General features: G+C 45.7%; 1 protein-coding gene across 1 annotated transcript in view; it reads left to right on the top strand.

Moving 5' to 3' along the window:
* Nucleotides 1-27,707, top strand: part of KDSR (3-ketodihydrosphingosine reductase) — a 310,571-nt gene that overhangs the window by 96,050 nt on the left and 186,814 nt on the right. The window contains exon 3 of the mRNA XM_085606936.1: nt 25,038-25,094. Coding sequence (XP_085463062.1) covers nt 25,038-25,094 — 57 coding nt within the window. The remainder of the gene's footprint in view (nt 1-25,037; nt 25,095-27,707) is intronic.

Below are 27,707 nucleotides of genomic sequence, written 5' to 3'. Positions count from 1 at the left end.
TTGGGCACGAAGGTACTGGTATCCCGAGCTACTCAGTATGTCAATCGATCCCCCGATACGACTGCCTCTTCAGGAGGACCTTCTGTCGCAGCAGCAGGGGACGGTCCTCCACCCGAACCTGTCCAGTCTCCACCTCCATGCGTGGAGATTGAGCGGCGACAGTTGATGCCATTTGACTTGCCTCCTGAAGTCTGTGATGTGATTCTGACAGCCAGGCATCCCTTTACAAAATTGGTATACGCCTGCAGGTGGAACAAATTTGTGGCATGGTGCACAGCAAAGGCTGTGGATCCCCTTTCCGCCACTCTTTCTGAGGTTATACTCTTTCTTCTTTCTTTGGCCCAGCAGGGCTCTGCTCTGGGCACCTTGAAAGGTTTATCTTTCTGCAATCTCTGATTTCTTACGGCTTCCTGATCAGCCTTCTCTTTTCAAGTCCCCTGTAGTCACGCTTTCTTAAAGGCATTACTCACTCGTTCCCTCCTGTCCCTTTCGTAATGCCTCAGTGGGACTTGAATCTTGTCTTAACATTCCTGATGTGCGCTCCCTTTGAGCCTCTTCACAATTGTCCTCTTCGTCTTCTAACTCTTAAGACTGCTTTTCTGGTTGCTATCACCTCGGCTAGACGGGTGAGTGAGCTCCAGGCTCTGTCATCTAAGCCTCCCTTTCTTTCTGTTCATCCGGACAAGGTTGTCCTCTGGACTCGTCCTTCTTCTTTTCTTCCGAAGTGGTGACCCCCTTTCACATCGGGCAATCGGTCACTTTGCCTACCTTCTTTCCGCCTCCGCATCCTTCGAAAGAGGAAGAGAGGCTCCACCGTCTGGACCCAAAACGTGCGCTGTCCTTTTAATTGGATCGCACCAGACAGTTCCGGGTGGACGACTAACTTTTTGTTGGATACGTAGGTGCTAAGAAGGGGAGAGCCGTTCACAAACGAACCATCTCACGGTGGGTCGTCTTGTGTATAAAAGTTTGTTACTCCTTGGCGAAAAAGGACCCTCCTGTTGGGCTGAGAGCCCATTCCACCCGGGCCACGGCGGTGACTACTGCCCTGGGACGGGGAGTTCCCTTGCAGGACATCTGTCAGGCGGCGACGTGGGCCTCACTGCACACGTTCGCCAAGCACTATTGCCTGGACAGCCAAGTCCGGAGAGATGGCTTCTTTGGCCGTTCTGTTCTCCAGGACTTTCTGGTGTGATCTTGGCTCGCAGACCCTCCACCGGGGTTGGTATTGCTGGGGTATCTATTCTAAGGTGAGGAATCTAACTAACGTGTTTCTTTCAGATGAACAAGTTACTTACCTTCGGTAACGATGTATCTGTAAGAAACATTAGTTAGTTAGATTCCTCACCGACCCACCCATCCTCCCCGCTCTGCGAACCGACATCTAGGGTTAAGGTCATCCTGTTCAGGGCCCTAGACTTTTTGGCACCAGTGTCGGTCTCTTGCATGGCTCTGCGTTCCTGGCGCGGAAAGCTATGTACAAGAACTGACATTAGCGCACAAGCGCAGCGTCTAAGTACTCCGTCATTCCGGCGCACGACGCCAACGACGGACGTGGAGCCGCAGACGACGCCTAGCGACGCGCAAGGGGTATTGCTACAAAAATCTTTCCGGATCCAGCCTGAGGATATTCTAAGGTGAGGAATCTAACTAACTAATGTTTCTTACAGATACATCATTACCGAAGGTAAGTAACTTGTTCTTTGTGCTTTTCTGAGCTTTCTCCTTTCCCTTCTCCGTCTGGTACATTTGTTCCTTGCTTCCGCGGCGATCTCGGCCTCAGTGTTTGTCTTCTGTCGAACACTAAAAAATCCAATTCTTGTGCCAGACTTGCTCCGCTTTTGTCGAGTCTTCCTCTTGTGGCCCCACCGTCTTCTGAGTCAGTACCACTTTCTATAGCCGAGCTTAGGTCAGATATCGATGAAGAGTCTCCTTCACCGCTGGCTGCGTTCTGTGGTTGCGCTTGTAGGGTTATATTGTTGAGCCTTTGTTGCCTGATTTTATCGTAATTTTTAGCGAAGGAGAATATTTGCCCACACTCAGTCTGCTTTATCTCTGGCAAACTTAAAGATCTTACGTGTTTGTATGGTTTCTTCGTGTTTTTTGAGGCGTGCGTTGATTTCTACTCTTCCTTTTGCTATTGCTTCTTTTTGTTCACAAGCCTCTAGTTCTTTGTCCACTTTGTCTATTTCAGTTATCACAGTTGCTCGATCGATTTCTGCGTATTTGACCAGAATGGTTACCAGACGCATTGATGCTTCGAGATTGCTCTCTGCCCACTCCTTTAGCATATCCGGGTTTGGGTTTTCAAAACTTGGCGATAGCATAATCCTCAGGCCTCGTGGTACTCGTTCAGCATCTCTGTATTTCTGCAGTGACTTGGCCTCCCACCATTTTGTGGTTTCTGTGCGTAATAGTTTTTCCAATCTTTTCAGTAAGGTTTTGTAATTGCCATTGTCTTCTGTGGTTCGGGTGTTAGGTGTTTTTGTTTGACTATCAATATTAGGTAGATTGTCAAATAGTGCTTCTGCGACTGCTTCCCTCTCTCGCAGCGCGATGTTGGACATGGGTATTATGGTGATGGTGATAGAATAAAGTGAAAACAGTAATTGTTCTATAACTACCTACTGGTGACCGCCAGTAGGTAGTGTGTGTGTGTGTGTGTGGGTGTGTGTGTGTGTGTATGTATGTGTATATATATATATATATATATATATATATATATATATATATATATATATATATATATATATATATATATATATATATATATATATATATCCAAAGATTACAGGGAAGTTATAGTTGAACTCAGATTTTACACACACAGAACCATAGAGTTTCAACACTTATGAGCTATGCACTACTTCTGACCTCCCATATTACACCACTCATGACCTGGTCAGTGACATCACCGTAGACATTATCAAGTGACCGCACTGATGACCTCATCCAATGAGTCTTTAGTAAAAGTTTCTGTCACTTAAAGATGTATACTGCCTAACTTAAATTGCTAATCTTTCTCTACTGAGTGATACTATTTCTAAGATATGTCTTCTCATCTATAATCCAGTTTTTTACACGTTTGTACTATTAGTAAACTAGCCTCTACACTGTACTATTAGTAAACTAGCCTCTACACTGACTTTACTCTACAGTGATGGCTGAGTATAGTTCTGTTTTATGGTATACTGACCAGTTTTCTTAGACCTTTCTCCTTTTGATGAATGACTGTATTAGTAGATTGCAATAAATTAATCTGTTTGCTAAGACATTTCTCTTGTGTGATGGCTCTGTGTAGTAGACAATTACAACAGACTGACCTCTGTTCTCACACTTTATCCAGGATAAAGAATAATTTTACTAGTGGTTTGTGAGAAAGGTTCCTGCACGCTAAGACCTTGCTAGTGATTGTTGTGTCGATTTGTGTAAATCTGACATTTGCACTTCACCTCTTTCCAGGTTCACTAGTAGTATTGTTGTGGTTTGCAATAGACTAGCCTATACGGTTAGAAGTTTTACTTTTTTGATTAGTGTTTAGAGTAGTGGTTCAGAGGAGACTGTCTGCTATGAACTGTCTCTTAGGTTGTAAGTGAGTGTAGTAGTTAAGGCTACAGGGAGCTCTAAGTCTCTCACATGATTCTTGTTGTTTTTAATAAGATTAAATGGTATTTTATGAAGTATATTGAAGTTTACTCTGTTGGATGATGTCATCGACCGTATCATGAGTTATGTAATATGTGAGGTTATAAGCAGTGCATTGTGGTGGCGTAGGTTACAGTTAGTCAGGTAACTATATCTAAGTTTCTATGGTTTTGTGTGTGTAAAATCTGAGCTGAACTAGAACGTCCCAGTAACTTTTGTTTCTTTCAGTGAATTTCTATGTTTTTGTAGTGGTGTATTTAACTAGAACCCTCATGTAACCTTTTTTTGTGTGTGAATTTGTACAGTTGTTTTAAGCCTATTTCCTAACTCTATTATGTCTGTTATATTTTGTTTATTGACTGAATTTGTACGTTTTGTTAAAAAAAAAATATATATATCTCCACATGCAAATTGCTCACACAATGAAGCGCCCACTCAACGTTAGATTTCACCTTGTTTAATCAGCAGGCAGCAGCGAATCGCCAACGCACAGTGCAAGCAAAGTTCCTTCCAGCCTTTTGCCTACGCGTTTCTGGAAACATTTATCCCTTCTTCAGTGGCGGGCTGGGGAGGAAAGTAACAGCTGTCTTGCATTTCTTGCTCTTTTTTAATGTTCATAGTCCCGCCCACTCGGGCGTGCACATTGCAAGGCATCGTGGTTAATGTAGTCTTGAAAAAAGAGCAAGAAATGCAAGACAGCTGTTACTTTCCTCCCCAGCCCACCATTGAAGAAGGGATAAATATTTCCAGAAACGCGTAGGCAAAAGGCTGGAAGAAACTTTGCTTGCACTGTGCGTTGGCGGTTCGCTGCTGCCTGCTGATTAAACAAGGTGAAATCTAATGTTGAGTGGGCGCTTCATTGTGTGAGCAATTTGCATGTGGATGTATAGTGGCCCGCTCCGGTCACGAAGCAGCCCTCCTGCTGACGGTGCAGGTCCGGTGTTTGAAGCGGAGAACACCAGTGAGGAACAACGTCACCTACTCAGTTTGGCATGAGAGAAGCAGCGAAAAGCGGCGCAACAAGGCATATGCAACCTGAAGGATTTTATTGTTGGAAGGTGTAGTGACAGCTGCAATCACGAAGGTTTTCACTCATTCAAGACTACATTAACCACGATGCCTTGCAATGTGCACGCCCGAGTGGGCGGGACTACGAACATTAAAAAAGAGCAAGAAATGCAAGACAGATGTTACTTTCCTCCCCAGCCCGCCATTGAAGAAGGGATAAATGTTTCCAGAAACGCGTAGGCAAAAGGCTGGAAGAAAATTTGCCTTCACTGTGCGTTGGCGATTCGCTGCTGCCTGCTGATTAAACAAGGTGAAATCTAATGTTGAGTGGGCGCTTCATTGTGTGAGCAATTTGCATGTGGATGTATAGTGGCCCGCTCCGGTCACGAAGCAGCCCTCCTGCCTACGGTGCAGGTCCGGTGTTTGAAGTGGAGAACACCAGTGAGGAACAACGTCACCTACTCAGTTTGGCATGAGAGAAGCAGCGAAAAGCGGCGCAACAAGGCATATGCAACCTGAAGGATTTTATTGTTGCAAGGAGTAGTGACAGCTGCAATCACGAAGGTTTTCACTCATTCAAGACTACATTAACCACGATGCCTTGCAATGTGCACGCCCGAGTGGGCGGGACTACGAACATTAAAAAAGAGCAAGAAATGCAAGACAGATGTTACTTTCCTCCCCAGCCCGCCATTGAAGAAGGGATAAATGTTTCCAGAAACTCGTAGGCAAAAGGCTGGAAGAAACTTTGCTTGCACTGTGCGTTGGCGATTCGCTGCTGCCTGCTGATTAAACAAGGTGAAATCTAACGTTGAGTGGGCGCTTCATTGTGTGAGCAATTTGCATGTGGAGATATATATATATATATATATATATATATATATATATATATATATATATATATATATATATATATATATATATATTTCACTGAAAAAACCATAGGTTTCACACACGTTATAGTTAGGAATTAGCATTTAAAAAACCATGCAAATTCAATTAAAAAACCATAGGTTTCACATATGTTATAGTTAGGTGGATATTTCACTCGTAAAAAACCAATGAAATTCCCCCGTTATAGTTAGTTCAGATAACTATATCTCGCGTGCCCGCAATCCACTGCTCATGACGTCACATATTACATCACTCATGACATGGTCAGTGGCATCACTCATGACATCATCCTTGTGATCGAGTGGCGGTCGCGCGAGTTATAGTTATCTGAACAAACTATAACGGGGGAATTTCATTGGTTTTTTACGAGTGAAATATCCACCTAACTATAACGTGTGAAACCTATGGTTTTTTAAGTGAATTTGCAAGGTTTTTTAAATGCTAATTCCTACCTATAACGTGTGTGAAACCTATGGTTTTTTCAGTGAATTTGTACGGTTTTTTAAATGCTAATTTATTTATGTATTTTTTTTATATATTTATTTTACAATAAAGTACGTATTAAAACATTTTTGGGGTTTTTCACTGTGTGCGCACGGTGCGCGCACCCCCGCGATTTTTTTAACAATTTTTATTAAAAACAATTCTGCCTTTGGGGTCCTTCAGGGACCCCCTGACAAAGGCTAGGGGGTCAGGAACTCTCTACCCTGCCCCCTTTTCACGTTCGTCACCTTTCTTTTTCACTCTCGCACTGAAAACAAACAAAATGGCGGCCGACACTTCCTGATTTCGACCGATTCGAACGTTGACTAACATGTAACCACCAATCAGAATTACGCTCGCGCACGTTAGGGTGCTCGCACGGTGCGCTCACGGTGCGCGCTTATAGATATTTATATGCTTTTAAATGCTATTTTCTCAGGAACTACTGAACAGATTGACACCAGACCTGCAAAAGGCACTTCCCTGACGTGAGGACTACCTCTCTGCCAAATTTCAAGTAATTCTGTTCAGCCGTTCGGGCTGTACCTTCGACTAAAGGTCCTATGGAAAAATGCATGGGGAAAACGCGTTTTGGGATCCCCTTTTTTCTCGGCCCCCGCTTGACGAATCACCCCAAGACTTTCAGGGTAGGAGCTGAACGGAGCGCCCAATTAGTTTTGAAAATTTCACGAAGATAAGTCAACCGGCGCCAAAGTTATTCAAAATAGAATTTTCAGATTTCCTATGGGAACTCGGTCCTAACTATAACTATCTACTGGCGACCGCCAGTAGATCATATACATATACATATACATATACATATATATATATTCATATTCTACTGGCGGTCGCCAGTAGGTAGTTAGTTGGGATCTATTTTCCATAGGAAATCCGCAACATTCTATTGGGAATAACTTTAGCGCCGGTTGACGAATCTTCGTGAAATTTTTCAAACTTTTGGCCCGCTCCGCTCCTACCCTGAAAGTTTCGTGGTTATTGGGCAAGGGGGGGTCCCAAAACGCATTTTCCCCATGCATTTTCCCATAGGATCTGTTGTCGCAGCTACAGCCCGAACCGCTGAACGGAATGACACCAAATTTGGCAAAGAGGTAGTCCTCAGTTCAGACTTGTGCCTTTTGCATAAATGGTGTGAATCCGTTCAGTAGTTCCTGAGAAAATTAGAGTTAAAAGTATAGAAATATCTATGGCCGCGGAGGATCCGCGGACCGTACACGCACCGTACGCGCACCCTCTCGATCGCGCGCTGAATGCTAATTGGCTGTCGAGTGTCTCTCTACATTCGAATCCAGGAACTGTTGGCGGCCATTTTCTGCCTCGGTAGAAGCGAGGCTGAAGAAGCAAGGGGAATAAGTGTGTAAAACATATAAAGAGGGCAGAGTGGAAATACTCTGACCCTCTAGAGGTTCTTAGGGGGTCCCAGAAGGCCCCGCTGGGGCCCCCTTTTTTTTTTTTTTTTTTAAACGGCGAAATACGCGCAGGGTGCGCGCATCCCATCGCGTTGGGTGCACGGTTCCTTTCGCGTTGGGTGCGCGGATCCAAAAACATGGAAAATATATATATAAAATAAAGTTTTGAACATATAGTTACAAAAATATTTTGAAAAATATTAAATATGTTTGAAAAACCCATTAAGCTCAAATAATAATTTTTAATTTTTAAAAGAATTAATTGAAAAAATAAGTTTAAAAAATGGTGATTAAGTATTTTTAAAAAAAATGTAATTAATGAAATTGACACACTGAATTTGAAAAATATACCAATCAAAATCATTAAACATGATATCTTTAGAGATAAGTTATAGATAGGAATTAGCATTTAAAAAACCTTTGAAATTCACTCAAAAAACCATAGGTTTCATGCACGTTATAGTTAGGAATTGGCATTTAAAAAACCTTTGTCAAGATGTCAGGTCCGAAAAAGCAGCGGGCCCCAACGGCATCCCGATAGTTACTTAAGCCTATGGCCTCTTCGTTGGCACCCCACCTGCTCAACCTCTATAAGAAAGCTGCGAGCTTGCCCTTCTACCAGAAGATGTCCGAGAAGCCGCTATTGTGGTCATCCACAAACCCGGTAAGCCAGTGGACGAGTGTTGGTCGTATAGGCCTATTTCTCTGATTGCCATAGAGGCAAAGATATTGGCCAAGCTACTGGCGAACCGACTACTCCCTTATTTGCCTGACTTGATCCATCCGGACCAGTCTGGATTCATGCCTGGACGGAATACGGCGCGTAATCTGCGCTGGGTCAACGGGGTGATAGGGCGGGTGCATACCCTTGAGGAGGAGGCAATACTGCTGGCGCTCAACGCGAGTATGGCGTTTGACGCCGTGGCATGGGAATACCTGCTCGCAGTCCTGGACCGAATTGGATTCGGCCCCAAATTCAAGAGATGGATTCAGCTGCTATATTCGCAACCTAGGGCACACGTCTTGGTGAATAACCATCGATCCTTCTCCTTCCCCCTTGGCCGGGGCACCAGGCAGGGCTGCCCACTGTCACCCCTGCTTTTTGCTCTGGTTCTGGAGCCATTGGCAGTTTGGATAAGGCGAGATCCCGGGATTAGAGGCATGAGATGGACGGAGGAGCACGAGGACCGTATATCATTGTACGCTGATGATATCTTGCTGTACCTCGCCTCCCCCGCTCGTTCGCTACGTCTGGTACTCCACATATTCCATATTTTTGGGACACACTCTGGGTATCAAACTGGTCTAAATCCCAGATGTATTCCCTTCGGGGAGAACCTCCCTGAAGTCCTCGAGGCTACTCTATCCCGGTGGCCCGCCAGGGTTTCCTCTACTTGGGGATATTTATCACCACAGATACGGCGTTGTTCTCTGAAAGGAACCTCCAGGGGGTGTTGCGGCGGTTTCGTACGGATGTGGTCCATTGGAAGTCCCTCCCTCTCACATTATTGGGGAGGGCGTCCCTATACAAGATGCTAGCTCTACCGCGCTTTCTCTACGCGTTACAGAATACGCCCAATCCAGTCCCCAACTCCTATTTTTCACCGATCGAGGCCGCAGTGCGTGATTTGCTATGGGACAATAAACCGCCACGCATAGCAATGGCAAAGCTAACCATGGGATGGTACGATGGGGGAATAGGTTTGCCAGACCTGCGCCTGTACTACCGGGCCTCGCACTTGACGGCCATAAACAGTTGGGTGTTCGGGAGACATGACGATCCGAGCTTCCGCACGGACCATTGGCTAATGGGGAAGGGGGGATATAACGGAGCCCTATACACCAATCACAAGAAGTTAGGACTGTCCGGCCCAACGGCGCGCATGGTGGAGGTGTGGCATGGGGCGCAGATGGAGATGGGATGGCGGGGACGCCTAACGAAAGCAACCCCATTATGGGAACCGGACATCTTGGGGAGATTCAGTACATATGCGGGATTCGATAAGTGGGAATTGATCGGAATTTCCAAGGTGAGCGACGTGTGGGTGAAAGGCCAAGTACCAGTTAGCTCCATCGGAGGGATTTCGCTATCTACAGATTAGCCATGCCATAGAATCGGCTCGACCTAAAAATGCACCCCTTCCAGATTCCTCTAACTTGGAAGATAGGCTCTTGTTGGACCCTATGAACCGCAAGTCCATATCATTCACGTACAGGAAGCTGATTAACAACCGGGGAGACCCGATGTCTAAGCTCAGAGCGGCTTGGGAGGCAGAACTTGGGGTCCTGCCTGATGAGGACTGGCGTGAGGCACTGTCCTCGCCCAGAGAAGTGGCTATCCCAATGCGTCTTCGACTGGTGCAGCTTAAAGTCCTACACAGGGTTTACTATGATGCCATTTTGTTGCACAGACTCAGACAGCCAGACTCGCAGTGCCTCTGGCACTGCGCTCAGACAGGAACATTCCTCCATATCTTATGGGGCTGCCCCCACATACAGAGATACAGGGTCAATGTCACCAGACAAATGGCTAGGGAATGTGGTAAGGCAATACACCCGACACCCTCATTGTGTCTGCTTAATATCTGGGTAGCGACTGACCTTACGCAGATTGAGCAAGAGTGGGCCACAGGGGGATGGCGTGTAGCAAAGATGAACATTGCCCAGCGTTGGGGAGTAGATACCACACCAAAAATGACAGAATGGGCCAAGGACATTTATCATGCCATGCTAGCGGAGAAAACGGTGTTCAAAGGGAGGGGGTGCCCACGAAAATGGGATCACAAGTGGGGAAAATTGAATAAGTATAGAGGGAATATATGTATCTCTCCGACGATAGAACTCAGGAAAGAGAGACAGCAGATACTTATGGGGGCAGCACGGGATCAACAGCACACTGGGTGAGGTGAGGGGTCCCGATAGGCCGAAAGACAGGAGGAACCCTAGCCCGGAGAAAGGTAAAAAGCATGCCGCAGAGGGCAATTGGCGTAATATGATTCTCAGACGTACTGGACTACACTGTAGTGGAGGGGGGCCGGGGAAGGGCGGTAATGGTATAGGTGGACATCTCTACATTGTCAATGTACCTGTTTCTGCTGCTGTGTTTGTTACTAATAAAATGTTTACAAAAAAAAAAAAAAAAAAAACTTTGAAATTCACTGAAAAAACCAAAGGTTTCAGGGGCGTTATAGTTAGGAATTGGCATTTAAAAAACCTTAGAAATTCACTGAAAAAACCATAGGTTTTAGGGGCGTTGTAGTTAGCTGGACATTTCCCTCGTACAAAACCCTAGAAATTCCCCTGTTATAGTTAGTTCAGCTAATATAACTCGCGCCCCCGCAATGCACTGCTGATGACGTCACATATTACATCACTCATGACATGGTCAGTGACCTCACTGATGACATCTCAAATGACATCACTGATGACGTCATCCAGTGAGTCTGTGTTTCTGTAGAGTTTAATAGGTTTAATATATATAGGGAAAGACCTATGAAAGAATGAGTGGGTGTATAAGTGTGTGAATGGAAGATTTTCTAGGTGTGTGACTGACTCTATAAGTGAGTCATTAAATGTATCTTACTGCAGACTAGTGACTAAACTGTGTGAATGTCTATGGGTCTGTGTGTTGGTGTATAAGTGGCTGCATGGTTTTGTGAATAGCTATAGGAGTGTCTATATGGGTTATTGATTGGTTGTCTGAGTATCTGTATGGGTGCCTGAGTGTATGTATGTGTGGGTGGGGTGTGTGACTCTATGCATAGATGTGTGAGTGGGTGATTCTATGGGTGCATGGTTTTAATAGTGCATCTGTGATGGACTGTATGGTTGGGTGAGTGTATGTATGGGTGTGTTAGGGATTGAATGTAATCTCCGTGGTACATGTGACTTAACTACATATGTGAAAGGCAGTATATATGTGTGTAAGAGTATATAAGTAGGTATATGTGAGTGTGTGATTGTGAGAGTGGCTGTATGGATGAGTGTGTGCTTGTATCAATGATTGTATAAGAGCGTAAGAATGTGGTACTATTTTTGAGTAAGTGAACTTGAGTGTGTTTAACTGTATAGGTGAGTAAATTGGACTGTGTTTAATTATTTGCACGACTGACTAGGTGTGTCAGTACCTCAATGGATGATTGGCGGTGTGTGAGTGTGTATATAGGTGTATAAATGCATATGATAGTCTTGTACGGAGTGACTAAGTATGAGTGACTGTACAGGTGAGTGAGTGGAGGTGTATGTAGACCTAAGAGTTAATGAGTGGGTATGTAGTTATTGGTATTGGAGTATCTAGTTTTCAAAATGGCCGTCTGAAATTTTGAGTCGGTGTATCAAAGGTTATATTAGGGTGTGAGAAGATGCACTAATTTATCACCTGGATGATGTCATCGGTGATGTCACTGACCATGTCATGAGTGATGTAATATGTGACGTCATCAGCAGTGCATTGCGGGGGCGCGAGTTATTGTTAGCTGAACTAACTATAACAGGGGAATTTCTAGGGTTTTGTACGAGGGGAAATGTCCAGCTAACTATAACGCCCCTGAAACCTATGGCTTTTTCAGTGTATATAGATATATAGATATATATAATATAGATATAGATAGATATAGAGATATTTAGACATAGATAGATATTAAGACATAGATAGATATTAAGACATAGATAGATATTAAGACATAGATAGATACATAGAGATGGATGGGGAGATGGATAGATGGGGAGATGGATAGATGGGGAGATGGATAGATGGGGAGATGGATAGATGGATAGATGGATAGATGGGGAGATGGATGGATGGATGGATGGATGGATGGATGGCCGAACTATAACATTTAGTTTCACCATAAATGATGTGATGGGTGCGTGAGTGGCTCTGTGGGCCTCTGAGCGGGTGATTCTGTGTGGGTCTGTGAATGGTTGAGAGTGGCTGTATGGGTGTGTGTTTTTTCTGTATGGGTGGTTTTGTGAATGTGTGTCTGTGGGTTTGTAAGTAGCTGTACTGGTTGGTGGGTGTGAGTAGTTTTTAGGGTGTATGGGTGGTTTTGTGAGTCTGAGTGTCACTATGTGACTGTGAGTGGGTGTGGTATTATGTGGGGGTGTGAGTAGCTATATGGGTCTGTGACTGGGTGTGTGAGTCTGGAAGTGGGTGTGTGAGTGGCGGTGTGGGTCTGAGTCAGCATGCAACTCACTGTATGGGTCTGGGATGTGGTGTGTGTGTTGTAGGGGTGTGAGTGGGTGTGATGTCTGTGTGGGTCTTGGTGGGTGTATGTTTATCTGTATGGATCTGTGAGTGGGGTGGGAGGGGCTATATGGGTCCGAGTGGGTGTGTCTTTTCTATGTGGGTATGTGAGTGTCTGGGTGGGTGAGTAGCTTCATGGGTTGGTGACTGGGTGTGTGAGTGGCTGAGTGGGTGTGAGTAGTGTTAGGGTGTGTGAGTGATTTTGTGAGTGAGTGGCAGTATGTGTCTGAGTGGGTGTGGTATCATGTGGGGGTGTGAGTGGCTATATGGGTCTGTGACTGGGTGTGAGTCTCTGGGTCTGGAAGTGGCTGTGAGAGTGGCTGTGTAGGTCTGAGTCAGCGTGTGACTGTATGGGTCTGGGATGGGTGTGAGTGGTGTTGTAGGGGCGTGAGTGTCAGTATGAGTCTGTAAGTGGGTGTGATGTGTCTGTGTGGGTCTTGGTGGGTGGGTGTGTGTGTTTATCTGTATGGACCTGTGAGTGGGGGTGTGAGGGGCTATATGGGTCTGAGTGGGTGTGTCTTTTCTGTGTGGGTATGAGTGTCTGTGGGTGGTTGCATAGCTTTATGGGTTGGTGACTGGGTGTCTGAGTGTCTGTATGTTTCGTTTTGTATGATCAGTCGATCAGCCGTGTGTTTTTTTTTTTGTTGTTGTTTTGTTTCATATGATCTGTGCTATATTTGTGATGTGGGTGATCTGCATGTGTGATGTTTTTGATGTGTATTAATGTGTGCTATCTGTTGTGTAAGTTGTGTGGCGAGCCGTTTTGTGAGTGGTTGGTGGGTTTTGGGTGAGTGGTTGGTGGGTCTGTGAGTGGTTGTGTGGTCCTCCTCTCCGAGCTGATTTTGGCCACGGGAACCCAATCTCCTAGGGCCTGGACTCATTCTGAAAGTGACAGGAGCTCTGGATGCTGATTCGAAAGGTATCAGATGGGTTGTTTGTGTGTGGTGTCTACTTGGTCTGCTGTGCGTGTTGTGCACGATCAGAGGTGTGTATCATTGAGACGGGTATTTAGATGTTTGTGTAACTGTGTTGTGTGTTAGGTGTGAGGGATCTAGGCTGCTTGCTATCTGAGTGATCTGTGGTAGGTGTAAACTGTGATATCTGCAGTATTCACTATGGTAGCTCCTAGAGCACGTGTGTCGGGCGAAGCCTGTTCTGTTTATTTTTTTTATATGGTCAGTTGATCGGCCATGTGTGTGTGTTTTGTTGTGTTTTTTTGCATATGATCTGTGCTACATTTGTGCTGTGGGTGACCTCTGTATGTGTGATGTTTGATTTGTATTAATAAGTAGGATCTGTTGTGTAAGTTGTGCAGTTATTTGTTGTGTAATGTTTGTGTGTAGTTTGTGGTGTCTGGAGTATTCCACACCTTCGGTCAGCCAATGAAGGAAGGCAGCAGTCCCAAGCCTCCTGGGATCTCTGAGGCAGAGTTGCAGGTAAGGGGTCTTTTTTTAAATGTTTAGTGCATGTGTGTTGTGAATGGATAGGTTTGTGTGTGTGCGTGTGAATGTATAGCGGTGAATGTGCGTGTGTCCCGTCCAGCCCACCCCCCCTAAACGTACACTGCCAGACTGTCTTCTTTTATATATTCTCCTATTATATTAGCAGCAAGTCATTCCACAGCTTATATATTCGAGTCTTGCATGGCACTGAGTGTCGGGGAGATTCTATGTTCTTCCACCAAGCTACAATAGCTTGCCCTAGATATGATCAAATTAAAGTTAGTTCCGACTGCCTAATACCTGTATATGCAGGTGCTCTAAATCCCAATATTACTACACCAGTAACTTTTGGTATTGGATAATCCACAATTCATTTGATCACAACCAGTATGTCGTTTCTGACATGTGTAAATGTCCCCTCTGTGATTGTAACCCCGCCAGCAGTTAGGACTAGCTTCTAGAAACTTGGTGAAGCCTATGCTGTTCCAGATATCCATTCGTTTTTTTTTTTAATTTAATTTTTATTTTGTGTGCTTTTTAGGTCTCGGCTCGAAGGCTGCGCTTGCGGAGTCTCGATCCGAGATTTAATGACTTGGAGAAGAGGGGCTTGAACCCGCCCCTCTTCTCCCCTGTTCTCCATTGGCTGGCCTCTTGAATGCTGGCCAGCCATTGGAGAAGAGGTCCGTCACTCCGATCAGGCCCCGTCCTTTTCGGATTCGTGGGCGTGTTTTTTTCAACAAATCTAATTATCTCCTCCAGCCAATGGCAAGAGGAGAACACGCCCCCGAATCCGAAATTGCCGCTGCCTTTCTCCGAGGCATTTCTGCTTCGCCTCGGAGAAAGGCAGTGGTGTGCTTGTTCTCGTTAATTTCGATAACTGAAGTGCTGACTTGGGGATGTGCTGGTTCAGCTTTATTGGATCTGTGGAAGAAGTGAATTCGGTAGCAATTGACTTGTACCTGTCATGACAGTTTGTTTTGAGTTTTATTTGAGTATACTTTGCATTTAGTGCAGGAATAGTGGGGGTTAAAGGAGCCGCCGCGCCCCTCCTCGCCGGCAGGGGAGGCTGCGGTCGTCTGGCGGAGAGGAGAGGAAGCCTGGCTGTGGGAGATGAGCGCTGCTACTCCGGCGGGTAGGCGGGGAGCGATCGGGAGGAGAGGGATGCAGGGCTGAGGCCGAGCAGCGGCGCTGGAGGAAGGCTCGGCCCCACCCCTCCCCCTCGCACTAAGCCCTGAAACCTGAGGAGCTATGGGGAAAACCTGAGGGATATGTAGTTTCACGTTTTTAGTGTTTTGATTGGCTGTGTTGATTTCTCTGTAGATAAAGAGAAGCACAGTCCTCGCCTCCCTGCCGTCAGCTAGAAAGGTTTTAATTCACGTTATTAAATTACTCGGCGTCGGAAGCTTTGCTCTTTCCTCGTGTTCCCCGCTGGGCGGTGACTTCTGGGCGGGGCTTCATTCGGGTCTCTTTCCACAGCCGTTTACTGCTTGTTTTGGAATTTCTATAGCATCTACGCTACTGACACCGGAAGCGGAAGCTGCAGGCAAGGAGCGGGGCAGTGTGACTATTTCGGTGGATCGCAGGTCACCTACCCCGTCTCTGGGGTCTGCACGGCGCCCCTTCCACCCCCGGCCCTGAGGGATCAACTCCAGCTTCCTCCGAGCTACGGCGGGACCGGCGTGGCTCATCCTCTTCGGGTACAGCTGAGGCAGAGGAGAGAGGCAGCCAGGAGCACAAAGCCGCTAGAGCAACAAGCGGGTCCCCGGGAGCATGGGGGAGCCGCGGCCAAGGCAGCGAGGCAGAGTGAGGTGAGTGCGGGGAGTCCAGAGCCCCCGGGGACTCAGGGGAGACACCGCGGCGGGATCGGAGGCTCTGTGGCCCGAGGGAGGAGGAGGGAAGAGGCAAGTTTCGCCCTGTTGCTATCTCTGTATTACGTGGACACATGGATAACCTCTTTCGCGGCGCTGTTCATACTACTCTTGTTCGCCTTTGCCCTCTCACCCCAGCCAGATAGACCAGTGTTATCGCCAGGGTGAAGTGGGAGCGTTTGATAGAGAGAGAGGGACTCTGGGTACCTTTACCCGGTCAACAGTGTAGGTGGTAGTGTTTTTGGGTTGCTTTCCTCTAAAGAGGAGTCATTCACCAACTGCCCTGTAATCTGCAGACACTTCTTTTTGTATTCCATCTTGTTTCACTTTGCCCCCTATGGCATTGCCAGTGCACCATGTTGATGGCAGTAGTGCCAGGCAGTTGCCCTGGCAGCTGCCTCTGTTTTTCTCCAGTGTTACTATCTTATTTCAATGTGCCCCCTATGGCAGTGCCAGTGCATCCTGCTCATGGCAGTTGTGCCAGACAGTTGCCCCGCCAGTTGCCTCTGTTTTTCTCCAGTGCTACTATCTGATTTCAGGGGGCCCCCTCTGGCAGCAGCTTGTTGCTTGCAGCAGTGCCTTGATATGGGTATAAGTCGTTTCCGTGAAACATTCCATGCCCACTTTTGTTGGTCTTGTAACAAAAATAAAGTTTCCAAGACGCATGCTGGTCGTAGGACTAATAACGAGTGTCCTTGTAGTGCTTAAAACCACAATTTTTCAGGACCTGGGCTTATAACCGGTGAAAAATGCAACAAGCACTGGGATGCAAATTTCAAAGCAGACCGCTGGGGTTCGCTTCCATTCTGACGTGGAGAGGGGCCCGGTGCAGTGTGTGGTGGCATCGCACCCATAGGACAGAGTGCTTGTAGTCTGGTGATGGCTAGAGTTGGTGTGCACAGGTGACATTGGAGTGGCCGCAGGGGATCACTGAGGGCACTTGAAACACTCATCTGTGCTGCTCTCACATCCCCTGATGCCCCTCCGGCCTAGACACGAAGCACAACAGGCCGTCGGTGGCGTGCCAGGGGCTTGATACTCAGAGGCGCAGCTTGATGTGTGAAGAATGGAAGGTTGGCACAGGGAGTGTGTGTCGGGCGACAAATATTCAAGATTATTCGCCGACTGGAAACTGGGACGATTACAATCCTCATCATTTGGCTTGGAAAACGCCTGGTCAGCTTAGTTCAAGGGAGTGTCCATACTAATTTGAGAGTAAATAAGCTATTGACATTGTAAATAACAATGCCGTTTCTTTAAATGTTTTAAAAACAAAAACGTAAACAAAAATAATATCATGAGCAATGCCAATAGCTCTAACTTTAACAATGCCGAGACCGTTGCATTGTAAATGCTTGTTACAAAATGCGAAGTGCGCGTTCTCTGCTGCGGTAGTGGCGAGTGAGGTAGGTGACTTCCTTGTTCGGTGACGCATATGGTATCCGTACATGATCCTATGTAAGCAGGGCAGAGTTAACGGTCTGGGTGGATTTACTGCCCCCAGCCTGTTGGTGTTAGTGCGGGGTGGTATTTGAAGTGCTAAGGCAGCACACTAAAGCTCTCAGTACCTATTTTAGATTTTAAATGACAGCCTCATGTGCCCGGCTCCTCCAGGGATGCTGGTCTTCTGGTTTTGTTCATGTTGTCTGCAGTTAGGTTTTGCACGTAGGTTAGCTACATTTTCAAGTTGCATTGAGTGGCTACTAGTATATCAGTAGTTCAACAGAATTAAGGATTTTGTGTTGTATGGCAGCATGAATAGAACGTACTGCCGTACACAAATACATGGTAAAGAAGCGGTTGGAGGAGCGATTTATGCATTATCCAAAGTCGCGAGGTTGGGCTGAGATGTGGCCAGTATTGGCAGTAAGAGAAGCTGTTTGTCTGGTCTGACCTGCTCGCTAAGATCAGACAGTCGCCTCTGGAGAGGGCTCTGCCGACATGCCTGCTTTCTGTGCCAGAAGCAGTCTGCACTTGTAAAAATCAAATGAGAATTCATGAGCTCAACCAAAATGGCCTGACAGAATTCACGTACAGAGGGAACGTGTGCCAGTCCCAGCCCGGTGCCAAAATGTTTGGCAGCCTTCCAATCACAAAGCCCCCTCCCCCCACACAAACACACACATACACACAGCCTCTCACTTATTCACATGAGCCTCTCTCACAAACATACACTATGTACATCTACAAGTAGCACTCTGTTTCACACAGAAAGACTCTCACACCAGACTGACACCTACTCCCATACATACAGGCTCTAATTCACACGATATACACCTGTAAGTAGTAATTTCTCACATTCTCATACATGGGCACACAACCTCTCTCTCACACACAGGCGGTATGCTTAAAAGTAGCAACACTTTCTCTCTCACAAGCATACAGCCTCTATGATGCACGTGGAGACGCATCAATGAGTAGGACTCTCGCACATTGTCACACTTGCTGCTGCCTCTTTCTCAGATATGGACATTCTCTCTTTCACACAGGAGATATATATAAGTAGCACTAGCTCGCAGTCTCACCCATGCATATGCAGCCTCTCTCTATCTCACACATACCCTCTTTCATGCACAAATGGAGCAGCAGTTTCCCCTTAGGGGCGTAACTACAATTGGTGCATTAGGTGCTGTGGCACCAGGGCCCAGAGCCCTGAGGGGGTCCAGTGAACCATAATAATTGCTATATTTACCACCCAAGCAGCAGTTGAAGGGATCATTTTTAGGTCTCGCCGAGACATGTATTCAGAATATAGGCTTTAAGCTCCGCCCAGCACTTCTGGTTGGTTGGTTGGTTGGCCTGCCTTTTGTAAATTCCTTTACTGTGGTTGGTCAATCGTGTCCATCTGTCTCACCTTTGGGTGCTTGGTTCCCTCCCACGGGACATCACCTATTGTGTTTCTTTGGATTGGCCATCTCTGGCCATCTGTTGTCTCCTTGCTCGCAGCCACACCCCCTTCCTCCCATTTTTGCTCCTGCCCTTCAGGGTTTTCGCCGCACAATTTTTTTTCCTGTTTGTTGACTTTTGTGGCAATGGCTGCGTGCCACGCTTTAGCTTTAAACATCTGAAGCTAAAGTCCGGCGTGCAGCCATTGCTACAAAAGTCAATCCATAAAAAAACAAAGGTAAGCGGACGCCACATTTATTTTCCATTTGCAAAGCCAATAGCTCTACATTTAACTAATGTGAGACCTATTGCAAATATTTGTTCTTGTTTGCACCAGTGTCCATTGTATCCTTGCTACACTACTGTTCTCCCTCAGATAAGTGCAGGGCCTTCCACGAATGAATTAACAGAATTTATAAATGAATGAATGAATGCATGAATAGAATTTATAAAGCGCACAAAGGACCATGGGCGTCTAAGCGCTGTAGTGTTGATGAAGCATGCCACCTCGGTGGGTGAGGGGACTTGGTCCTTGTTGATAGGATCCTCTATCGGGGTTTGTAAACTGGTATCTGCTTTCCATTGTTAGGTAGACGTGCATAGACCCACGGGCTCTTTTGTTGTTCTAGTGTTGCCAATCCACATAGTGAACTGATGAAGTACTTCAAATTATACTTGCCTATTTTATAGAGAAAACAGCCAGGTTTTTAAGGCTTTTCTGAAAAGAAGATACATCTTCAGGTATGTAAGATGTGCGGAAGAGTATTCCAGAGCCTTATCACAGCAACTAAGAGAGCCTGGTCTCCTCGTTTCTTCTTCCGGACTCAAGATTATTATTCCATTTTGGTGTTCTAAGGGGAGATTTTGTACTCTAACACTGTATATTTATAAGTAGCCCTCTCTCTTTGTCCCTCATACAATGGATTCAGTCGCCAGCTGGAGACTTCATCAATGTTCACGCACCCAGTCCTGGACCCCCGTGCCCCAGCCTGAAGCTCCCACTGAGGGGGTACTATCAGAGGCGCCTGCATAAGATTGATTTTTGTTCTGGGGATGGGCTCTCCAGGGCCAGGCCCTGTGAACAACCCCCTGCCACACACACTGCTGAAGGCAGTGTTGTTTGGCTGCCTTAGAGGATTTGGCAACAGGCCTTGTGGCCAACCACCCACTGTAGTATGTTGCATGTAATGCTTTTGTTCTCTTGTGTCACCGGCGCGAGAATGCCGCGTGTTCAGTGTTATGGTTTGAAGGGTGTTCCACAATCAGGTGCTGAACGATGCGTGCCAAGATTCTACCAACGTTAAGCAGTTGGCGGAGATCCTGGTACGCAGCGGGAGCGCCTGGCTGTGGGTGCTTTCTTTACTTTAATAAATCTTCTCTTACCTACCGGATCGCTTCCTGGAATCATTCATCACTTCATTTGACAATGATCTGGAGCCGACCCCGCATCCGGCACCCACCAGCCAGTTCTCCATTTGCCATCATTTGCGGCACTTCGCTGTGCTTCGCACTCCTTGCCTCCTCATTTAAGGGCGTTACTGCCCCACCGATCAACTGCTTTCCGCGACTTCCTGCAGCTGATTTTCCCAAATCCTCTTTCCTGGGATACTCCTGACCTGCTGCGTGACGTGAGCGCAAGCTTCTCCTCACATGTCATCGCGCAGCCAGCCATGCTTGTTTGGGCTGCATAACACGTATTCATCTTGTTGGCGGCCATATTCGTTTGGACTGACCATATCACGGATCATCATTGCTGCAAGTCAATTTCAATTGGCCGATCTTTTACACAGGTAGGATCCAGCCTGTTCACTTTCACAGTGACAGTCACACCTTATTATTTTTATCTACAGTGCCATTTTTCTGCTTTTGAGCCTTCAAATTCGGTGATAGGCTCACCTTATTGACTTATTTCATTGCAACTTGTTGTTTTTACCTTTGGAGCATTCAAGTTCGGTGATAAGCTCACCTTCATTTTAAATACTGTTCATTTTTAAAACATACAAGGGTTGTTACAAAAGTTTAGTGATGAAACCTATAGATTGATTTAAGACTATAATACTATTTTTGCACATTATTACAGGACAACAAGGTTACAAATTTCATAATTTTATTCACTTTTTACATTTTCAGCTCGGTTACAATATTTATATTCTTATTACATTCAAGTCATGGCTACTTCTCAGCCATTTGCACAACCTCCTCCTTTTTTGCAGCATCCTGGTAAGCCCAGCATTCCCTGGAGTCAGTGGGTGTAAGCTTTTGAAAACCATGGTGTTGCTATAGACGCTGTTAACTTTTCACCAGCTTGTAAGGTTGCAATTCTTTGTGGCTGTCTAGGACTTGCTGCACAACATGTTTTCGAAAATTTACCTCAGTTTCCCACACCAGACAGAGAAGTGGGGGATGCAGATCATTGGGATTCATACAAAGAGGCACACGTTTCTGTTTAACAGTGAATGTTTAATTCCCAAAGCACAGGAGGATATGTTTACACCGTACATACTCTGGGAGTAGCTCATCCAACCCCATTTGGTATGTCTTCTGGTGTGTGTTTTTGTTTTTCCATTCAGAAATGCAAGTGACGTCACTTTAATTCTCCATTTTATATATAGTGCGGGAGATTCATGTGTTGAGTTTCTGAAACCTAATAAAAACATGTTTGTTCATTGTATTGTAGATGTACCTTGAAAGACCATTTTGTCCCATTATACTTCGTTGAACAGCAATGTTCTTTAGTTAAATCATGTATTCTTGATTGAAACATCACAATTTTTAATGTTTGTTAATAAATTGGTGCTTACTTTCATAGACAATTTTTTTTAAAGTGTGATTAACGGACGCTTCGGTGTTCAGAGGAGAAGAAACGTTTCCAAGCTCTTTATTAAGGGTTTTTAATAACCAATGGGTCTAAGCCTTATCAATTTTAGTGACGTATTTTCGCTTTTAAAGCAGCATTTATAACGTTCTTGTATACATTTAGTGTAAAGCTCTAGGAAACGTTTGCAAGCAGTAGTTTTTTCTTTTTATTTGCAACTTCTTTAAATGTGCATAGTGAGGACAATAATATCTGTGGCTTGACATCTGAGACTCGGCCTTAAAATTTCAGCTGACTGGTAAAATACTGACTATTTTTGAATATTTGTGAAAAGGAAGGGCACAGCGTCTAAGGGGAAAAGCACACTGGCCTCTGACTCAGCTATTGCTTCAAGAGAGCTTCACGTCTGATCGTATTCGTACAAACCAAAACTTGATATAAAAACACCAAAAGTCGACCTGACCAAAACCCCCGCTTCAGTTTCGCATGCACGGTGTATACAAAAAACTAATGAATGGAATGCTTGAATTAATCTCCGCCACTGGTAAATTGCTCAGGTCGTCGCATCCCAGTTCATCGTTGTTTTGCACACCCAGTTTCGACCCAGCCATTAGCAAACCAATCTTGACCTTGCTCCTAGCCCCAACTACGAGCCCAGGTCCTCCCTGAACCAGAACACAAGCAACCCAGGCCTGGTTTTGCCCTAGTTGGGGCTCATGTGGCAGGTATAGCTTGGTTCCAGTAAAGCAGCAATTCATGATAGTTTAGTCAAATACACGCTTTTATGAAAAAAGGAATAATTATATATGAACACAAAGTAAAATACGACTTTCACAAACAGTACACGCAGGCCCCTGAGGTCAGGCTCTACTGTTTTGTAGGTGGGCGCCTGAATCCCAACCCCCTCTCGCTAACAGTAGTGGTCAGTCCCCATTTACTGTGGTTGACATTCAGGCTAAACTACACTAGTAGTCAGTCTCAGGAGTCTGATACTTTAATAAAGTCAAAGGTCCTGCGAAGGCTGCGGCTAGGGGGATGGGGGTGGGAGGATCCTCTGCTACTCCTATGCTGGTTAGTAACTTTGGATCCTCTTCACAGGTGTGAGGCGGAGGTTGCAACGTACCTGGTGCTGGTCCTCAGTTGAAGCTTGGGCCTGCTCGGGTTGCTACAGCGGCGGCCTCCTCAAAATGATGGTCCAGACCACGCTTCTTGCCTTGCCCCAGTGGTCCCCCTGGCATACAGGGGGTCACTGTCCTCACTATACTTGGGCTACAGCCCGATCAGCTTAGCAACAATCTTCATTGTAGCCCTACCTGTCATACGGGTCCACCGACTTACAACATGCACTGTGTCGATGACCCGATTGGTGTAGCGGCTCCCGCCTCACTCCAGCGATACAATAGACTAGATCCCCCAGGGGACTTCGCTCTCTCCAGCGCCTCTTCTTCACAGGGCACACTGGTCTTGGCAAGCAGACAGGCAGAGGTGATTCAGGGGAAGGTGGTCTTTAAGTCCCTGGGTGATGTCCTCTCACCCAGCTGGGAGACTGAGAGGCATTGGCCCTCCGCCCTGGTCACATGCCGAAGTCTTGCAGAGCAGCACTACCTTGCGCAGTCTGACTGGCTGCTTGGCAGTTGAGAATTTTGAGGGCATTTAACTCCCAAACTCATGGTTAATTTTAAGACCTCAAATCTGATTTATTGCTGAATCTTTATAGGGGTGCAGTTGCTTCCTTTTGAAGTGCTCTCTACTCTGCCCTGCCTCCAGAAAGCAGTCTATCACAACAGGAGTCACTCCAAATCTGACACAACACAGACCAGGGTAGTGACTAGAGAGTCGCATCTTGATATCGGCCACAGTGATATGCGTATCAAAAGGTAACCCTAGGCCGCCCTACTCTTTATGATTCTCCCATTAGCCCTGTCTCCTTCCGGAAATGCCAAGCCCCTTCCCAATGACCTCTCAATCCATGAGCACCTTTTAAAGTGGCTTGGCAGTTCGGGCTGGACTGTTCCCATGAGACACAGGGTCAGACTGATTTGCATATGGCCATGTCTGAACTGGGGTGGCAGAGTGGGCTAAAGAACGGTGATGGATTAAACCCAGATCAGTTGACTGGGGGTGAGTGCTTGCAATGTTCAACACTCCGTCCATCATTTCCTTTGGTTTTCACCTTTTAAAGTGTACTGAAGAGCCTGGGGCTCTCCTTTCTTCCAGTGAGCCCCATCCAGCTCACAGGAGTTCAGGAATACACAAATCTGCCTCTTAATATACCTACAGTTAGTCCTGGGTCTCACTAAATAGACCCCGAATCTTCCATGTAGTGTGCCTTTCACAGGCACACATACACCCAGCACATGCATATGACATACATGTACACTGCACCACATCCTTCATTTATGGTATGATTCAGAGGCACACGTACACCCAGCACATGTATAACACACACACTGCGCAGCTCTACACACCAAACTGATGTAGGCCAAGGGTGTATGAAGCACACAGCAGCAGAACTTTAAACGAGTGAGCCTGTAGGCCTCACTCCAGTGACACACGTAAAATAAATACCTGTTCACTTATAACGAACACTGCACAGTATGCTGTCATCAATGCGCTCGTCTTGCCAAACTGGCAAAGGCACCACTATGAGGGTAGCGTTTTCAGCGCCTCTCTGGTCCTAAACTGCCCCAATCTTCTTGGAGACAGGCCTGTTGGCGCACACGCATAGTCCATGTTTGCCCATGACAACAACAATCCGCATCGGGGATCTCATCTAGACCTCGTTATAGTTGGGGGCACTGAGGACAGGGGTACACGCCCATCACTATGCGAGGGGCTTCCGTCCCAACACTCATAATTATTCCCTCCAGTGCCGAATAATTCTAGTGACCCTGAACTTAGACACTCCTATAACCACATAAATAGAACGCTGCTTTACCCCGATTTCCATTCTCTTGAAAGTTGAGTGAAACGCAGTGCAGTGAAGCTAGAATTGTTACATTTAACATAGGCATGGTTGGATGGATGGCTGTGTCGACTCGGGTTTTCTGGTGTTAATGCGATTGTTAAATGTAGTCTGCATTGTAGTGAACGAATCTCAAACCTCGTTTTAGTGGTAATACGTGCTTTTCATGTCGCAGTCTTACGTGTATTTCGTAGACTGGGGGTTAACTGCATTCGCTCAACTGCATTATTGGTACAGTTTTCAGAATTTGAACGATGAACTCTGTTCTAGTGGAGGTGAGGTTGCCACTGTAATTATGTGAGGTATAAATAGGCGCGACAGGCTTGCTGACGATATCTTTTCTGCCTCTGTTATCACAGAATAAGCTGCTGCAGGCCAAGAAAGAAATAGAAAAGTGTGCCATTAACGACATGCAGGTAAGAACAACCCCGCACGTTATTGTGTTAGCGCTCTTAAATAATTCTATTATCCTCCTACATTTTACCAATGCTGCCATCTTGTGGTCGTCGGCCAGATTTTGTCTTCTGAAACTATTACTGATACCGTACTGCTTAGGGATGGAAGAATCTCGTCTAGTGAGCTGAACCATATTTGTGCTGTATCATACACGCCGCTTCCTAAGATACAAATTAAAAAAAGCCTCCCCACCCCCCCAAGTTAAGTTTATTTGATTTAGTTCTCGACTGAGAACAACAAATATTTATTACATAACATTTTCCTTTAAAAATGTTAGCAATAAGAAGATAAAAGTTGTCGTTCTAGTACAAAGTTAAACCAGCATTAAAAATTCAACAGGTCTCGTCTTTGTCCAATTTAGAGCTTTTTTTTTTTTAGCAAATGGTGTTTCTTTTTAGAAGTTTTTATTATTGTGTTAGCATTTCTCAATGTACATAATATGCATATTTATGCATGCATTTAGAAGTTTCGTTATTTAGATATGCAGATGTATTGTATGTGTATATATGTGCATATATATGTTGGTCTATATATGTATATAGGTATAGGTCTATAATGGCATAGTGTGCATACATATACAGATGTATACATGTATAAAAGCATATATTAGTGGGAGTAGTAAAGAGAGAGTAGTAAAGAGAGAGTAGTAAAGAGAGAGTAGTAAAGAGAGAGTAGTAAAGAGAGAGTAGTAAAGAGAGAGTAGTAAAGAGAGAGTAGTAGAGAGAGAGTAGTAGAGAGAGAGTAGTAGAGAGAGAGTAGTAGAGAGAGAGTAGTAGAGAGAGAGTGTAGTAGAGAGCAGTAGAGTAGAGAGTGAGTAGTAGAGGGTAGTAGAGAGTAGTAGAGTAGAGAGTGAGTAATAGAGGGTAGTAGAGAGTAGTAGAGTAGAGAGTGAGTAGTAGAGGGTAGTATAGAGAGAGTAGCATAGAGTAGTAGAAAGCAGTAGGTAGTAGAGAGTGAGTAGTAGTAGAGAGTGAGTAGTAGTAGAGAGTGAGTAGTAGTAGAGAGTGAGTAGTAGTAGAGAGTGAGTAGTAGAGAGAAAGTCGTAGATCATAGGAGAATGATTAGTAGAGAGTAGTAGGCTTGCTGATATTTAATAGTGCTGGCCGTAGACTTCTGAGCAGGGCTTTGGGCACCGGTACCCGTTCTTTTACAAATTAAGCCCAGGGCCTGGTATTTAGGCCTAGATTTACACCCCCTGGAAAGCCTATCACAACCCCTAGGGCAATCACTGCCTTAGTCCGCTGAGAAAAGGTCAGGTAGGATAAAGGCCTTCTTGAGAACCAAGATGGAAACGCCTACCCTAACAAAGAGACCCAGGATTTTTGCAGAGCTAAAATTCAAGGTTCGTGACTTTATCAGCCGTCTCCAATCTGGAACCCCACAATACGAGGCCCAGAATCTACCCCCAATGAGAGTGACTCTATATTGAGGTTGCTAATATCGCCCAACAAATATATTGTATCTAGTACATTGCCTCTCACTACATTAACAAAAGAAGTATATAATTCCTATTGTAACTCCACACCTGCTTTCCTAGACTTACCCTCTGGTGTAGTAGTTAGGTCGAAGTAGTGGAGAGAGAACTTTTTATTATATGGCATTTCGTTCTGCATTTGTATCACCGCTAAGCGCTGTAAATAACAAGTGTTACCGTTGTCCAATTTAATGGTAATCAGTTCAAAGATCTCTGAAGAATGGAAAGTCAAGTTAATCCTGCCAGAAATCAACCCTGTGGTCTGCAGAGCACCGCATGTGTCAGCGAGTGAGCGTGAACTCACTCAGTGATGGAGTTTTATTTGTCTTTTCCCCCTCACTACATCTGTACGGGCGGTACCTGTTGGAGCACAACTGGAGGCCTGGCACTAAGGGAGAGGGTTCCAAATGTTCATTCCCACCCCCTGCATGCCCCCTACACTGAGGTGAGGAAGTAGAAACTCTGAACATTGCCAAGGAGGGCCAAGTGAAAGCTTAACACTACTCATCCATGAGCAATGCACGCGTGTCCCGGGTCCTGGCTGCTGTGAGGCCTGCACTTCCTGAAGTGGGATAAATGAGGGAGACCTCGAGGTCCACCACGAAGTGGTGCTGAATTACAAGAAATGTCCCCCCAAATGGCCTTTTAGTTAGTGGGTGGGAGTGCTCCAACAACAAAATGCTATTCTGCCTGGACAACTGACAGTTCTTGTACTGCTCTCACTGTTAAGGGGATGTGATTGCTCTCGTGGCCATCAGGATAGATCAAATTGTGCAGCTAAGAAAGACTAATGATGTGGGAAGGAAATGCCAATTATACACCATATTATGTGACTAAGGGCAAATTATGCACCACAGTTATTGCTGCAGTTCTCTACCTATTACATGTTAAGATTTATTGCATTACATCACATTTCTGGGCTGTACACGTCTCACTAGGGGATAGTTTCATATTCAATACATCCAAACTCTTAAGCTCCGGCTTGTTTGGGGCTCTGGTAAACTAGGAGCGCCCCATCACTAGAAGTACTGCTATGAAAGGGTGCGCAGCTACTAGTGCTCCCATCTGGAGGGGTCCTAGCAGGGCAGTTTGGGCTGCA

This window comes from Triturus cristatus, chromosome 5_2 (assembly GCF_964204655.1).
Source record: "Triturus cristatus chromosome 5_2, aTriCri1.1, whole genome shotgun sequence".
In the NCBI taxonomy this organism is placed as follows: Eukaryota; Metazoa; Chordata; class Amphibia; order Caudata; family Salamandridae; genus Triturus; species Triturus cristatus.
This window is presented reverse-complemented; position numbering and strand designations above follow the sequence as displayed.